Source organism: Crinia signifera, chromosome 4 (genome assembly GCF_055691185.1).
Source record: "Crinia signifera chromosome 4, ASM5569118v1, whole genome shotgun sequence".
NCBI classification, from domain to species: Eukaryota; Metazoa; Chordata; class Amphibia; order Anura; family Myobatrachidae; genus Crinia; species Crinia signifera.
In genome coordinates, this window is record NC_139220.1 from 218,501,558 (window position 1) to 218,518,356 (window position 16,799).

The window sequence follows — 16,799 nt, forward strand, 5'->3', positions numbered from 1 at the left end:
CCGTAGCATGCGAGGGGATGTGTACGGTAACACATCTCCTCGCATGTCACTCACCATCCAATGATTTTTCCAGCCTTCGTTCTGAAAAGTAAGGCCCTAATTCTGGTTCACTCACAAAGACAAATTCCTTCTCAAATGGACAAAACCATGTGCGCTGCAGGTGGCGCAGATGTAACTTGTGCAGAGAGAATTAGATTTGGGTGGGGTTTTACTTCAAAGTGAGATCTATATTGCAGTGTAGAAATAAAGCAGCCAGCATGTTCCCTGCACTGAAACAAAATAACTCACCCAAATCTACTTATCTCTGCACATGTTACATCTGCCCCCCTGCAGTGCACCTGGTTTTGTCCAGCAGTATTCAAGTATAAGCAATGCTTTCAGATATTATGCTTCTCTACTATATATGTGCAGTAGACTGTATATCACATTCAGGGCCAGATGTACTAAGCTTGAAATGTGATAAACCACCAACCAATCAGCTTCTAGCTGCCATGTCACAGGCTGTGTCTGAAAAATTACAGGTAGGAGCTGATTGGCTGGTGGTTTATCACTCTCCATTTTATCATTCAAATGAATCACAAAGATTTATCACTGTTATTGATACTAAGAGAAGCAGTACCAGGGTCAGTGACACTCTGAAATAAAAAGTCACAACACGCGCCTCCTGGAAACTCCCTTTTACTTAAATCATGGGTGTGGCTTTGTGCAGAGGGGGTGGGGCCTTATGGGAAGCCCATACTGTTACAGCTCTCCATCTGATACTAGTACTGCAAGTCTACCACCCAAAAAAATAAAATTGGTTTGCGCTCACAGAACTATGTAAGGTTTATTAAATGAGCTGCTATTTGTTGTGGGATTGACCATGACTGCTGCTGCCAATTTCAAAGGAGTTTGTATCCTTTTTTCCCCGGAGAGCCTTAGCAGTGCTGAAACAGTCTGTGAATGCAGAAGTCACGCCAGTCTCAAACGAATGCTCTGTACACATGGGGCGACGGGAGCAGTGTGCCGGGTGATCTAGCCAAGCACAGATCGCTCAGCACACAGCGCTGCACCAGCACTCTCTGCAGAGCGATCTGCCATGGCCAGTGTTCTCAATTGAGTATGCAGTATAAATTTAGTCAGGAAATAGCGACTCGCAGGACTGTGCATCCCAGTCATCCCTGGTTCATTTTAAAACAATCAAGACAGATCACTTACAAATAGTGCTGTAATCGCCCCTCTTTAGAATGTAAGCTCTCACAAGCAGGGACCTCTTACCTCATGTGCTTATCCTTTCTTACTTCAGTAGCCTTCGACTGCACCAAAGCATGCTGTTTGCTGCCACCTGGATACTTATGTTGCAGTAATCGTCTGTTGTTCCTATCATCCAGTGATGGCTAACCTTGACACTCCAGCTGTTGTTGAACTACACATCCCAGCATGCCCAGCATTAGTTTTAGCATGGCCAAATAGTAAAACTGATGCAGGGCATGCTGGGATGTGTAAATCAACAACAGCTGGAGTGTCAAGGTTAGCCATTACTTCTATAATCATTTACCCTGTATTATCCTCAACTGTAAGTCATTGTTATCCTGTTTTGATTATGTGTACTCTGTAATTGGGCGCTGCGGAACCCTTGTGGCACCATATAAATAAAGGATAATAATGTGTATGGCCCATAACAGTGATCAGATGCAGCAGAGGGGATTGATAATTAGGGCCTTATTATGGTCAATTCGCAAGGGTGCGAATTTGCAGCCTTGCAAGTCCACAAGACGTCACCCTGCGAATTCCGATACGCACACACTCTCCTCACACGCTGTGTTTGAACGCACAGGCTGCAAATGGAATGTTTCACATAAATATCCATTCGCAGACTGTGGGAGAACAGCCACATCATTTGATGGTCGTAGACCATTGAATGGTGTGGAAGGCACACGCACATCTAAGGTAATCCCAGCATTTTCAAGGGAACACCTATGAAACGCTGGGTGTTCCCATGGGTGTGACTATCCGCTGCCGCCCCCAGCCGCAGCCTTGGGTGCGAACACCCAACAGTCTATTTGGCGTGGCCGCATGCACCCGGCATATGCACATGTGCAGAAATGCGGCTGGGCATATGCAAAACATCGCTCCCCATGCAAACGTACGGTCCTTGCAAACGGACCAGAATAACTGCCTTCGTTCCTCCTGATCCACATTCAGAGGCTCTGGCATGGCATTTATAAGTATGTTCTGAAGTAAACTGAAGAAAAAAAAAAATCTGAGTTATTGAAAAAAAAAATAGTAGTTACGTGGTTAAAGGCAATATATGCTGGGTTTTGCCTTTTAATGCAATTAATGCTTAAAAAAAGGGCCTGATTCAGATCCTGATGTACTTGCGCCAGAGTACTGATGTTAGGTTCATTGCCCATGCGCTGGACCCATACTTCTCATGTGCAGTACAGTTCTGCCATGGTGGACATAATGCAACTGCAGGATGTCCGTGATTAACAGCATGATGCTGTGTTGTGCGGTGGCAGCCTCTGTTTCTAAAAACAGATGTGTGTGTGACCACCATTATGTGGAAGAAACTGGGCCAATATTTCCATCAGAGAGACTCGGACCTGCCGTGGGGTCGCAAAGCCAGCTGATGGTATTACAGATGATCAGATCACGAATGCATGCAGAAAATGTTACCTTACTAGTGCTATCGCTGCTGCTATCATGTAAGCAGCAGCGATAGCTTCTCCCTCCACATCTGCATCAAAATTTTTCTCAAATGTAGAAAACCATGTTGCAGTGCATGTGGGGCAAATGTAATGTGCAGAGTAAAGGTCCATGCACACTGGGCGACTATGCCAGGCGTGTATGGACAGTGATGATGACAATCATTGCTGCGGGGAAAGCCGCTCGGCGCATACACACTGAGCGGCTTTCCCCCTGCCCGGCGCCGACGGAGGGGGAGAGGACGGGCGTTGCATAGCGGAGCGCTATGTAAAGCCGTCCTCTGCTGGTATATCCAGTAGATGAACGGCTTTCCCGGCGATGTTGCGGGAGTGCGCATCAGCGCTCACCGCCGGGCCATACACACTGGGCGGCTTGAGCCGAAAGCCACTCAAACCTGCTGTTTTGAGCGACTTTCAGCTCAAAGTCACCCAGTGTGTATTGGTCTTTTGTTAGATTTGGGTGAGTTATTTTGTTATTCTTACACTGCAATTTAGTTATTAATTTGAACACATATCACCCAAATCTAACTTGAGAAAAAAAATGTGCTTTGTGATCAAGTACATCGTGTGTACACACTAGACCAGAGGTTCCCATCCTGGGATACTTGTACCACTGCAGACTGGTTGGGGGTACTTGAAAATAATACCTGTAATGGTGGAAGAAGTCTCCCGTTGGCGGATGAATTCTGCCATTGTAATGGAGACAAACCACATTGCGCCACTATTGGCTTTGTCTGCAGCATCATCATCAGTATCTCCTCTTGCTTTTGTCTGACAAACAATCTACTGGGAGTGATCATCTGCCCTGCGCCGACAAAGGTGAAGAAAGCAGCGGCATTAATCCTAGCGGGAACCCCGGAGACAGTACACAGCCAGTGGTCAGACACAGAGTGACCTAAATTCTGACTGCACACTGCTCCTCCTCTACTCCTTAACCCTTTGAGTGCCAACATCTCTGTGAGAGATGCGCAAAAATTAAGTGTCATCATCAATGCCAGCGTCGCTCACTTGAAAAAGTGAAGATAATTGAAAAATGTAGGTAGACAGGTTATGTTTCGTCTTTTAATACAGAGCCCACATAAAATATTATATTGAGCTAAATGCGAATCCTACTTTACGTAACCCTACTCAGCGGCAGGCAAACAAATGGTGATCTTTCAGTAAATTTAGTTCTAGAAAGAGATAACTGTAGTGTGCAGTAATACCCCATACACACGGGGCGATTTCTGCTAGCCGGCATGCTGAGCAATGCAGGCCAGGGAAATCGAACTTGCGCTTTCTGGCAGCTAGACCTGCCATACACACATAGAGATGTGTGTATGGGCGATCTGTGCTAACCAGTGTTAGCACAGGCTGGCACTTTGTCTAGTCTGTGACTACATGATGGATGGCTCGCTAAGCAGCGGATTTACACTGCTTGGTGAGTCAACCTGAATCAGACCCAATATGTCAACAATCCAAATCTCTGAAGGTCATATATACAGAAACACAGTAATTAGACATTTGGGGTGACTCATCTGTTACATGCACTGCATCACTAAGGATTTAATACCAAATTCTTGAATCTTGAACTGGGGAGTTGTGGTACTGCCCACACATGCCATTTACAAGTGTTTCTTCTGCTCACACAGAGTTGCAGACCATGCGTATCACTGACATCTGGAAGCTCCGTGAATAAAGAAAAATGAAAACAGGTTTGAAAACAGTTCTGTTATCTAAGAGCAGCTAAAAATATTTTCCCAGACTAGGCAGTGGCAGGGTCTGACAGAAAATCAAGTGCTGTGACATTACAGTACGTCATTCACACACTTCAGCTCTGCATGCTCTCCATTCATTAACCATCGCATCGCATATTTCCCTAGGCAGAAGAAAAAAAAAAGGCTTTGGGCCTAATTTGGAGTAAGACGTCGGAAAGCAAACGTTTCATGCGGATCTCGGCATATTGCGTAAATAAAAGAAATCCGCACCTGAGCTTGCGCTTACACTGGCTGACCAAGATGGCCATTTTCCTTCAAATTGGCTTTTCTGGCCGGGTAACCGGGAACTGTTAGTTTTTAATGAACAGTCCCATTTCATGAGCGTACTATAAGCAAGCAATCCAGTCTCCATGCCTGATAGTGGTGTGTGAATGAGGAGCAGATGTCAGTTTGGGGAGATATTGGTGTAAGGTCTAATGCGGACTGTTGCAGACGGAAACTCAGTGGGCGCAAAACTTTCTGCACAGTGGATTCTCACATTTGCATATGACGATATAGTCCCATGGAAAATGTGTACATGAATCGTTGATCTACATTTTAGATCACAAGATACATACACACATATATATTATGATATATATTTGATAGATTTATTTTTGTGAATAGTTCTGAAAATGTTCTAATTCAGTTTACACTGCTCATTTACAGTTCTAGATTCATGAAACAGTTGGAGATCTGCCACAGACAACATATTGCCAATACTGACAAAGACCACGCAACTATTATTAAATTAGTGAGTCATATACTCCTCCAGCAGGAACAGACTCATGCCTCCCTGGAAAGAAGATAGCTAATGAAAGTCATTTGAAAATTGAGAATTATAAGTGTTTTACAGATATTTTTTTCTGTGAAGACTCAAATGAAAACTAAGGAGAGGAGGAGTTGGGGAACTCAGCAAGAGGACCAATCACAAGCTGTAAGCAAGTGATTTGGTTTATGATTGGTCCTCACACACACACACAATCCCATCACTATGGTAAAGTGTTTCATGGAACTGATTTAACTATTATTAATGATGGAACTGGTGTCATGGTACAAATTGCTAGAATTGGGGGTAGATTTATTTAAGCTTCCAAAACAGACTATTGTTACCCATAGCAAACTAATCCTATATCAGTCTCTACAATGCAATTGAGATATTATAGCTAGAATATAAATGGCTGCTAGGGACAGCACCACTTTTCTTTTTATAAACTTCAATAAATGGTTTGGGGGTAATCCATGCAATTGTAAACTTCTATCCATGCAAAGAAACTTCTAAGAAATGCAGAAATAAGAATGATACATAATAAACATTCAAACACATTTTTGGTTAAAAAAAAAAAAAAAAAGAATCTCGTTTCATTATTAAGTCTACTGTATATCCTAGTAAAACAGGTATTTTTTGTAATACTGTGCTAACCAGCAATTCCACATATACTGTAGGGCAGCAAGTACTATTGTGCAAATTCACGCTCTCGACACCTGTTTTATTCTCCCTCTAGGGGGTCGTGGACCCCCACGAGGGAGAATAGTCGCTGCCAGTGTGTCTGGCTTTTAGCAGTCGGGATTCCATCCTTGGAGAAAGGACTGTTGGAATCCCGACTGCCAGTGAGTCCTCCGGCACCCAAATTGAACCAGGGTTCCAGGGAAGAAGTGCTAATTTCTACTAATGGGTCCTGAACATCCTATCACTGTACACAGCGCTCAAGCTTTACAATTTGTTCAAGGAGAATCTGGAACTTTTCCAATGATTGCAGGAAATTCTATGATGTTCTCTGGAATTTCCCTAGCTATTGAAGCTGCATGGGAGATCTGTGTCAGTTCTTCTCTGCACCATAGCACAGCTGGACACAACTGTGACTGATACCGGTAATAGAGGAGACCCAAGACAGGCTTCCTTGCTTAAAAGCACCCCTCATATCTTATAAAGCATACTGTATATACGCATTTGGTGCCCTATAATGATGAGAACTAGCTTATTCATTTTTATGGTAAATTTCCATGGTTTCAATGATTGTTTTTATTATTTTTTTGTAATACCCTTATGCTAAATACACTGCACCTGACACGAATACCCCTTTCACACCAGAAAATGCAGGGACTTACCTGGGAAAATGGTCATTCCAGGGTTGGCCCCTTTCACACCACCCTTGTTCCTGCATTTTCTGTTGTGATAGGGACAGCGGCATCCAGACTGCAGGGATCCGGCAGTGGCGGCTTGGTGCTTCTAGAGCTATTTGCTGGGCAGCACTGGATTTGAAAACCTATTGAAAAGACTGGCCGGATGCTGATTGGCTAAAAGCGTCCAGACAGTCTTTTAAAAAAAAATTCGGTACTTGTTTCCTAGCACGGCCACACCGATTCTAATCTGGGGCATCGCAGGTAAAAAAATCTGATTGGTCGCATCGCATGCGTGCTAAAAAAACGCATGCGATGGTCTCGACGCGATGCCCCCGATTTCCCATAGGGAACAATGTTAAATGCCTCAATTTACCCAAATGAACAGGGAACAATGTTAAATGGTCCAGAAACCCCCAAAAACACCCCAGAACAGTGAAATGGCCCCCCAAAATTAGTTAACGCCACCCCACGATCAACGTGAACCCGAAGCGTGGCGTGGAGTTGAGAATAGAATAGTGTGGCGAGCGCAGCGAGCCACCGAGCCCGAAGCGTGGCGAGCGGACGCGGATATCTTCACAGTTATACGCGTCCCCTCGCGGACTTCACAGGTGTCCGTGGCGACGCGGACACCTGTGAAGCCCGCGAGGGGACGCGTTTACCTGTGAAGGTATCCGCGTGCGCTCGCCACGCTTCGGGCTCGGTGGCTCGCTGCGCTCGCCACACTATTCTATTCTCAACTCCACGCCGACGTGGATAGTGGGGGTATGAAAAGGTCGGAGGACGCGTACCGCCGCCGCTCGCCACGCTTCGGGTTCACGTTGATCGTGGGGTGGCGTTAACTAATTTTGGGGGGCCATTTCACTGTTCAGGGGTGTTTTTGGGGGTTTCTGGACCATTTAACATTGTTCCCTGTTGATTTGGGTAAATTGAGCCATTTAACATTGTTCCCTATGGGAAATCGGGGGCATCGCGTCGGGACCATTTAATGCTTATTTAGCCGCATGCGACGCGACCGACGCGATTTTTTAACTTTTCAATGCATTTCAATGGGAAATCGGGTCCATCGCGTCGGGGGCCATCGCATACCACTATTAAGGGCACAAGATCAATGCGATTGTGGCCGTGCTAGGAAACAAGTACCAAAAATTCTAATTCAGCGGCACTTCCCTCCCCGCTGTGTGCCAAATAGCGCTACAAGCTATTTGCCGGGCAGTGGGGAGGGAAGCACCGCTGAATTTGAAAACATATTGAAAAGACTGGCAGGATACTGATTGGCTGTGATCATCCGGCCATTCTTTACAATATTTTGCAAATCCAGCCCTTCTCACCCCGCTGCTAGAAGGCGGGTTGACTGCCTGGGAGCTGGCACGGAGTGTTGACCGCCTGGGAGCTGGAGGGAGTGTTGTCGACTTGGGAGTCGACGCGGTACTGTAGACGGCCTGGAAGTATTGACGACCTGGGACTCAACAGGAACTTGTTGACGACCTGGGAGTCGACACGGGAGTTGACGGCTTGGGAACCGACATGGAATATACAGGAACTACAGAGTTGACACCTGTGTCGACTTGGGAGTCGCAGATGGTATAGCCCTTTAAGGGTAGTAGCAAACTCTGCTGAGGGATGCTGTAGTGCTCTATCCTCTTCCCTTGGGTGCTGGAGATGGTAGACAGCGAGGAAGGCAACCTGGCAGGTGAGGAGAGCTTTAACATCAGCAGATGACAGCAACAGATTGCACAGGGTAACCACAGGGACTCTGGACAGGAACCTGGAGCCTTGGAACGCTGAGGACTGGATAAACACAGGGATCAGACAAGTTGTTCAAGGCAGGGGTAATGGGCCAAAGGTGTCAGCTATATCCCCCCTGCTGGCCTGTGATTGGCTGCAAGCTGCAGCAGCAATTAAGTCCAGGAAGTACCTGTGCACACCTTTGGTCACATGGGTCAGTGCACAGGTCAGAGTATAAAGGTCACATGGAAAGCTTTGGACAACAGAGTCATGTGATTGCAGGTGTCATGGCGGCACCCATGTGGCGTGGGCCCAGCCCAGGACCAGCGTGGGATGCTGGTAAGAGTTTAGGGTAATGCGACTCAGATCCTGCTATGGAGAGTACCCGGGGATGGCACAGGACAGGGGCCTGCACCGCAAGACACACCAGCAAGTGGGTAAGGAACGCGGGCGCAGATTTCTGACAGTATGGGGGAAATTTACTAAAGGAAATTTGTAAAAAATAGGTGTATTTGTACCCAGAAATACACTTATTTTTTACATTTACTATCCCGAAAATACGGCAATTCGTATTCGTATTGATGTGCTATCAATACGAACACGGGATGCAGTTTAAATCCCGGCGGTCGGGATCCCGGCGTTCAGAATCCCGACCGCCGAAATCCCGACACTTTCTCCCTCCGTGGGTGTCCACGACACCCCTGGAGGGAGAATAAATTAGCGTGCCGAGCGTAGCGAGGCAACAGGCCCGCTGCGTGGCGAGCGCAGCGAGCCCGCAAGGGGGGGCGATCCACGTCCCCCCCTTGTCGGGATGTAAGCTCTCACGAGCAGGGCCTTCTCTCCTCATGTGCTTTTCCTGGAATCTCTACCACCCTATTAATTGCTTCAGTGTCCCCCTGTCCACTGATGGAACTGACTTTATTTACAACATACTTGTTCTAAATTGCCTTGTACAGTAATTAGTTATTAAATATTTGTATGCTCATTGTGTATTGTTAGGTGCCATAATAATAATAATAATAATAATAATACAAGACCCTGCATACAAAAAACACTCTGATGCCATTTGCATGGAGTTACTGAGTGAGAAGGAACCTGGCAGCTTACATAAAGCAACATAATTCCACAGCAGAATATTAGATAGCACCCCGGGGGCATTTGCAAAGTCGCTGACTTGCCTGCAGTATTTAAAATGGAAATGATTTAACATGCAAAAATCAATAAAATATATCCCTCTGGGATTATGAAATTTGGAGCACCTTTCCCTTTTTATAGCAAGTGTTAACATGCTCTAACATAAAATGTAGATGTTCTTTGAAATTAAAGCTATTTTATGACCTGTTTATACACGCTATTTAGGAAAAAGTTTAATCTTAAGGAGCAATAAATATTTCCCCTGTAGAGTATAAAGGCCCATACACGCTGGGCGACTTTGAGCTGAAAGGTGCTCAAAACAGCAGGTTTGAGCGGCTTTCAGCTCAAAGCCGCCCTGTGTGTATGCCCCGGGGATGAGCGGTGATCGCTGCTGTGCGCTCCCTCATCATCGCTGGGAAAGCCTTTCATCTGCTGGTTATACCAGCAAATGAGCGGCTTTGAGGACGGCTTTGCATAGCGCTGCGCTATGCAAAGCCATTCGCCCCCCCCACTGTCTGCGCCGGGCCGAGGCAAAGTGGCTCAGTGTGTATGCACTGAGCGGCTTTCCCCCCAGCAATGAACGTAATCATCGCTGTCCATACACGCTGGGCATAGAATACAAAAGTAGCAAACACAAAGAATGACAATTTAGAAAGGGAATAATTACAGAGAGGATTGGTATGTTATGTATTCAGTGAGTACTGTATGTCCACAAGGCAGCACTGGGTACTGACCGGTGTAAGGCAACGTACAGCATTTTAGCCATGCACGTATTCTAACACACATGCTTGTAAGCAGCACATGCACAGTTAATATTCTCTATATATCACGTATCGCTGCTCAGTGCATACACACTGAGCCGCTTTTCCTCTGCCCGACGCCGTCAGCTGAGGGGAGGATGGCTTTGCATAACGCATACCATCCTCCCAGCAGGCTTTCCTGGCGATTATGTGGGAGCGGGCAGCAGCGCTCATCGCTGGGGCATACACACCGGGTGGCTTTGAGCTGAAAGTTGTCCAGTGTGTATGGGCCTTTAGTTTGGCATGCTCCAGTGCCTTCAGATATTACTCCCCGAAACGTTGGTTACACCTGCACCTTTTGATGGATGAAACCTTATAAAATGTCATTGACTCTGAGGATATATACAGTATATAGATATATTCTGCAAAATAACATTTCTCAACTGTAAGTGCATATCACAAACTATAAGCCAATACACTGTAGAGTTTTTGTTCGATAAATTACGTTAATTTAGTAATTTGTTGTCTTTTTCCATGGCTTGCCTGTGGTTTGTGTTCTTTAGACGTGCTTGTTGCTTCAATAGTCTACTTTGGGCCTTATGGCGAGATGTATGTACAGTATGCCTGTTAGCAGAGTGTGTTTCTTGAATGTTTTCACAGTACACATGCTCAGGCAAGAAGACTGCACATGTATGGGCAAATTAGTGTACTCAGTCAAGTAACTAATTTGGCTGTAAAGAGACTGACTTAGGTAAAGGTCATGAGGACCTTAAGATGAAGATGCAGGCTGGACATAAGTGTTAATACACCAGTTTACAGGCGTTTCTTTAGCATCTAGCAAAGGGGTATGGATCATTGGGTAGACAGCAGGGGATGCGGTCATCTATTAGAATGAACTTAGGTCTACAGTCATTAGGTCGACCCCACTAGGTCGACTGGCAGGAAGGTCGACCTGACTTAAGGTCGACATGGGCCAAGGTCGACATGACTTAAGGTCGAATTTGCATAAAGGTCGACATGAGGAAGGTCGACTGGTCATAAGGTCGACATGGGTTTTTCACTGTTTTTTGAGCCGACAGGCGGTATTTCATGCCCTACCATCCACTAGGGCGTGGTGGGAGAATAAAATAGTGTGCCGAGCGCAGCGAGGCACCGTGCCCGAAGCATAGTGATGCGAGGGTCCGATTCTCATTGCCAACTGTGTCCATGTCGACTGTGTCGACATTCGGATCAAAAAACAGTGAAAAACCCATGTCGACCTTATGACCAGTCGACCTTCCTCATGTCGACCTTTATGCAAATTCGACCTTAAGTCATGTCGACCTTGGCCCATGTCGACCTTAAGTCAGGTCGACCTTCCTGCCAGTCGACCTAGTGGGGTCGACCTAATGACTGTAGACCTAAATGCAGTCTGACGAATGATCCCATTCCGACAGCAGGATGGTCGACAAGCATTAGGCCGACACTTTAAGTCGACATGCATTAAGGTTGACATGACTGTAGGTCGACCTGGTCATTCAGTCGACACAAGCATTAGGTCGACATGGGGAAGGTCAACAGTGAAAAGGTCAACATGTCCCAAATTTCTACACAATCGACACGGACACTGAAACGTAGCACCGCGTCCCCACGCATGGCTCACTGCACTCTCCATGCTTCGGGCACGGTGCCTCGCTACGGTCGCCACACTATTTTATTCTCCAACCACGCCCTAGTGGATGGTAGGGCATGAAATACCACCTGTCGGCACATGTCGGCTCAATTTTTTTTTTTAAACCCCATGTCGACCTAATGACTCGGGTGTCCTACAGTCATGTTGACCTTAATGCATGTCGACCTAATGCTTGTTGAACATTCCGCTGCAGACCTAGTGACCGTGTCCCTAGCAAAGGGCAGGTGCTAGTCAGCACTGATGATGATGACTGGTGACCAAAGCACAAATGGATAGGGGGCAAACAAACCACAAAATATGTACAGATCGGTATAGCAATTAATGTACAGAAATATTTCTATACATACAATGCAGAAGGACACGTGACAGATTTCTGTTCAGGACCTGTCTCAGTGCTGATGGCACATAAAGAAACCCTTGGAGCAAGACGAGAAGTTGACTTACTGCATTATTCACAATTTAATTAGTACAGGTAATGTACAGTGTAGATATATATTGAATGGTTGCTACGTCCTGGATTTTTGGGACGTTCCTGTGTCCTGCCCGGGGCCGGCAATGTGCCATGCCGGGGGGTGGTTGTGGGCAGTTGGAATTCCCCCTTGTCACCCGTGAATAGACATTGTGCCGCTAGCCATGCCCCCACAGTGGCAAAAACAGGGGCATGACCTCGCATGAATAGGCCACGCCCCCAAAATTTTGTAAGCACGAGGAGTCCCTCTTCACGCCTGGCTGATGTTGGGAGGTATGCGGTTGTTCACCATTTGGTGGGGCTCTTACATTATACATCAGTGTGTGTGTGTGTGAGGGGAGAACGCTACCACAATTTATTACAAGGTAATTATGGGTCACTGGAGCTTCCTCATTTCTCCATGACAAAACAAAGTGGAGGGCAGCATCTCAGATCCAAACTAGCCTGTCAGTGAAAACCGGTATTATCATTTATAAAGTGCCACCACTTTACACAGCTTCATAGAGCAAATGGGGCAGATTCAGACCCATTCAGATGGGCTGCAAATTTGCAGTACATCCGATGATCGAACATTAATGCATGGTATGCTGTGTGCATCGATGAGCAGTTTGCCTGAAGACACCTTGCAGGCATTTGGGGGCGTGTCCCCGGGATTTCTGGGCATTCCCCGACTATCGGAGGGAGGGCCGCTGATGTCGAGCGAGCCCATGATTTTTCCAGTGTGCGCGGCTGCGTACACATTCACAGCCATGCATAGGGGTGGAAAGGGGGGCATGCATTCATCAAAGTGGCTGATACCTGCTGGCTGGGCTCCAAACAGGTCTGAATCAAGCCCAATATGTCATTCATAACAAACCCAAAGACTCAGCAGAAATTCATATAGGCATTAACACATAAGGGGTGAGATTTAATAGAATGCAGTTTTTAGTTATTTTCAAAATCGGCCATTATCGCACTTTTTAAAATTGCATTTTTTTCCGCAAATTCACATATTTAATGAGGTGTGTATTCCGGAAAAAAAAGTGTGATAATGTGCGAATTTTAGTCATGAAAATGTGCGAATTTGAGGAAATGTGCAAATTTGGGTTTAAAAAAAAAAAATATGGCGTGGGGCCCCCCTCCTGAGCATAACCAGCCCCGGGCTCATTGAGCCAGACCTGGTTCCAAAAATACGGGGGACAAAAAGCGTAGGGGTCCCCCGTATTTTGAAACCAGAACGGGTTCCAACAGCCCGCGGTGTCATGACTTAGCCGGGGGACACTTTTTACATAAGGTCCCCCAGCCTAAACATGAGCACCGTGGCTGGTCAGCCTCGGACGGGGGACCTGGAGGATTGGGGACCCCCCCAATAAAGGGCTCCCCCCCCCCAGGCTTCACCCATCCAGGGCTGCAGCCGGAGTCCGCATGCTGGGACAAATGACTGATTTAACACTATCAGGCCGGCGTCCACAGCCCATGGTAACAGCCCCAGGCTTTAGCCCTGGACAGGTGAAGCCTGGGGAAGGGGGGGGGGGTGTCTTTATTAGGGGGGTCCCTACTCCTCCAAGTACCCCTTCCAAGAGCTTGTCCCCTGTATTTTTGGAACCAGGACTGGTCCAAGAGTCCGGGGGGGGGGGGGGGGGGGATGGTGGTGGTGGTGTCTTTATTAGGGGGGTCCCTACTTCTTCAAGTATCCCTTCCAAGACCTTATGTAAAAAGTGTCCCCCGGCTGTGGCATGACACCACGGGCTGTTGGAGCCCGGTGCTGGTTTCAAAATAGGGGGACCCCCAGATTTTTTGTCCCCTGTATTTTTGGAACCAGGACTGGTCCAAGAGTCCGGGCTGGTTTCAGAAATATGGGGGACCCCTACGCTTTTTGTCCCCCGTATTTTTGGAACCAGGTCCGGCTCAATGAGCCCGGGGCTGGTTATGCTCAGGAGGGGGGACCCCATAGAATTTTTTTTTTTAAACACTTTTACACATTTTTTTTTTTTTTACACAGGACCATGCACGGATCTCAATGATCTGTGCAGGGTTCTGTCCAATTCGCCTGTCAGAACCTGGTCTGGATGTGTGGCGATTTTTAGACACATTTTTCCGAATTCCCATCTCATTAAATATGCAAATTGTATACTTTTCAATGGGAAAACATCTGGATGTGAGTTCCAGTGCAACTAAAAATCACACTTTTTTGCGTAAAAAAAAAGTGGTTTTTGACATTTTTCGCATCTCATTAAATATGCAATTTCGGCCGTTTTTTGCCTAAAAACCACAAAATTTTTCGCATCTCATTAAATGTCACCCATAAACTAAACAGACAAGTCATGACCAGAAGTTTAAGTGCTATGAGTCAATATGTCATGCAAACCACGCATGCCAAAAAGTTGGGTACACACTACAGCCATGTGTAACCAGAGGATATGCCAGCCGAAGTGCCGATATTGAATATCCGCAGGGCACATCAGAACGATGTAACAAAGGACAAAGCACTGCATGCCACCAATTGGCTGTGCAGCATGGCCCACCAGAAGATATAGCTAACAACCGTGGGAGCGTATAGAATTGGGGCATACACACAGAACAAACCGGCCGATATCGTTTTGAATTGGCTGGAAACTACATTTCGGGCCTAGGTAGCTCTAGTGCAGTGGTTCCCAAACTTTTTTGAATCACGGCACCCTAGAGCATCAAAATATTTTCAAGGCACCCCTAGGCCAAATGCTTCTTATTGAGAAATTCAGAAAAAAATATTAAAGTAAGTGCATTGTGTTTATATGTCACAGTTATCTGGTGAGGGACAGGATTTGCTTCTGTTTGTCCACATATATTATGATTGGCAGGCACAAGCACTGGTTTTGCCTGGTACATTGGCCATAAATAATATGAATTGATCTTGGTCCACCAACCCAAGGTACCCCTGCATGTGTCCTGAGGCACCCCAGGGTGCCTAGGCATAGAGTTTGGGAACCACTGCTCTAGTGTGTACTTTGGACTAAAGTCTTCCATCTCATTTCTATACTGGCAGCTAATTGCAATGGCAGCTAATTGTATCCGTAATACAGAGCTCTCCAAAAAGCATGATGGTAATGCACATAAGCATTATATCTGTCTGAAATATATATCTGGTACAAATGAGCCTTGATAGAGACGCAGTGTTGTTATTCTGGGCACATTGATGACAGCTGCGTCACTGGCAGGAGGGCAGACACTGGCTGGCTACCCTCTCCTGTCACTGTGCCGCCCTCAGAAGAGGCAGCTGCAGCAGGTCCTTCCCCAATGATGTATGCGACTATGCGCTCTCCTCCAGGATGCAGCAGACATGACTGACTTACCCCTATATGTAGGAGGCGCCCTTACCAGCTGTGTGCATGACATGGCTCAGGCATCATAACACCAGCCCCCCATAATAAGGGGTAGCATGCAGCAGTGTGTGTCTGATGCAACACACGTGTAACATGCGGGCACTGATGTGACCCCCCCTCCCATGCTCTTGCCCGGGCACACTGGGACGCTGCATGGCCCGGGGCGGGGCGGGCAATGTGTGACACCCGTACCTGTATCTGTCACCGCGGCTGTAGTCATCCTCACTGCAGCTCCCTCCTTCCAGGCCGGCTCTGCCATCGACACTATCCGGCTCGTCGTCCTCCGCTGCCTCTATGGCCACCCTGATCTGCACCTGTGTGCCCAGGTCCCAGCCGCTGCCGGCAGCCGTCCTCACTGGCACAGCCCCTGCCCCCTGCTCTCCCGGGTCGCCGGGCTCCTCGCTGTCATTATGGGGGGCAAGAGGCACTGGCAGCATCTCTATGGTGTGTGGAGACTGTGCCATCGCGATCCTCTGCCTGCTGTCAGGGATGAAGGGCAGCCTAGGTGCCAAGCCAGAGCCTGCCAGACCCTCCCGGAGAGCGGGCGCTGGCACTGCCGCCGCCGCACACTGGTGGGGAGCTTGTCACGGCGCCTTCCTCCTCCTCCTCCTCCTGCTGCTGCTGCTGTTGGGGACAGAGCTGTGGTCACGTCTTCCTCCCAGCCAGAGGATGGGCCCTCCTCCTCTCCGGCTCTCCACCATCGCCAGCCAGCCCTCCTCTGCAAGGTCTTCCTAGGGACAGCAGCAGCAGCAGGAATGGAGGCGGCGCGGGGAGGTGTCAGCCACACATCACTCGGGCATGCTTATATTGCGCTCTAGACGCGGCATTTGCGCCATCTGCTGGCCATGTCCTAAACGTCGAAGAAATTATGTTTTTTTTAAATAAGAGAAAAATTCCTCAAAACAGTCGTTCCCAAACAACGTGATCTGGCACCAAGGGGTGCCCCGGGATACTTGCAGGAGTGCCCTGGGTTGGTGGCCCAAGACCAATTCTAATTATTTATGGAGAATGAAATTGCCAAAACCAGTGCTTGTGGCTTACAATCATAACATATGGCAAACAGAAGTGAATCTTGTCCCTCACCACAATAAACACAATTTACTTAATTCATTATTATTTTCTAACTTTCTCAATAAATGTTAATACACCAGTTTACAGGCGTTTCTCTATT

At 47.2% G+C, this 16,799-nt stretch overlaps 1 protein-coding gene across 1 annotated transcript in view; it reads right to left on the reverse strand.

The window, feature by feature from the left end:
* Positions 1–16,383, reverse strand: part of LARP6 (La ribonucleoprotein 6, translational regulator) — a 41,395-nt gene extending 25,012 nt beyond the window's left edge. The window contains exon 1 of the mRNA XM_083183800.1: positions 15,821–16,383. Coding sequence (XP_083039926.1) covers positions 15,821–16,092 — 272 coding nt within the window. The 5' untranslated portion in view covers positions 16,093–16,383. The remainder of the gene's footprint in view (positions 1–15,820) is intronic.
* Between the last annotated feature and the right edge of the window lie 416 nt (positions 16,384–16,799).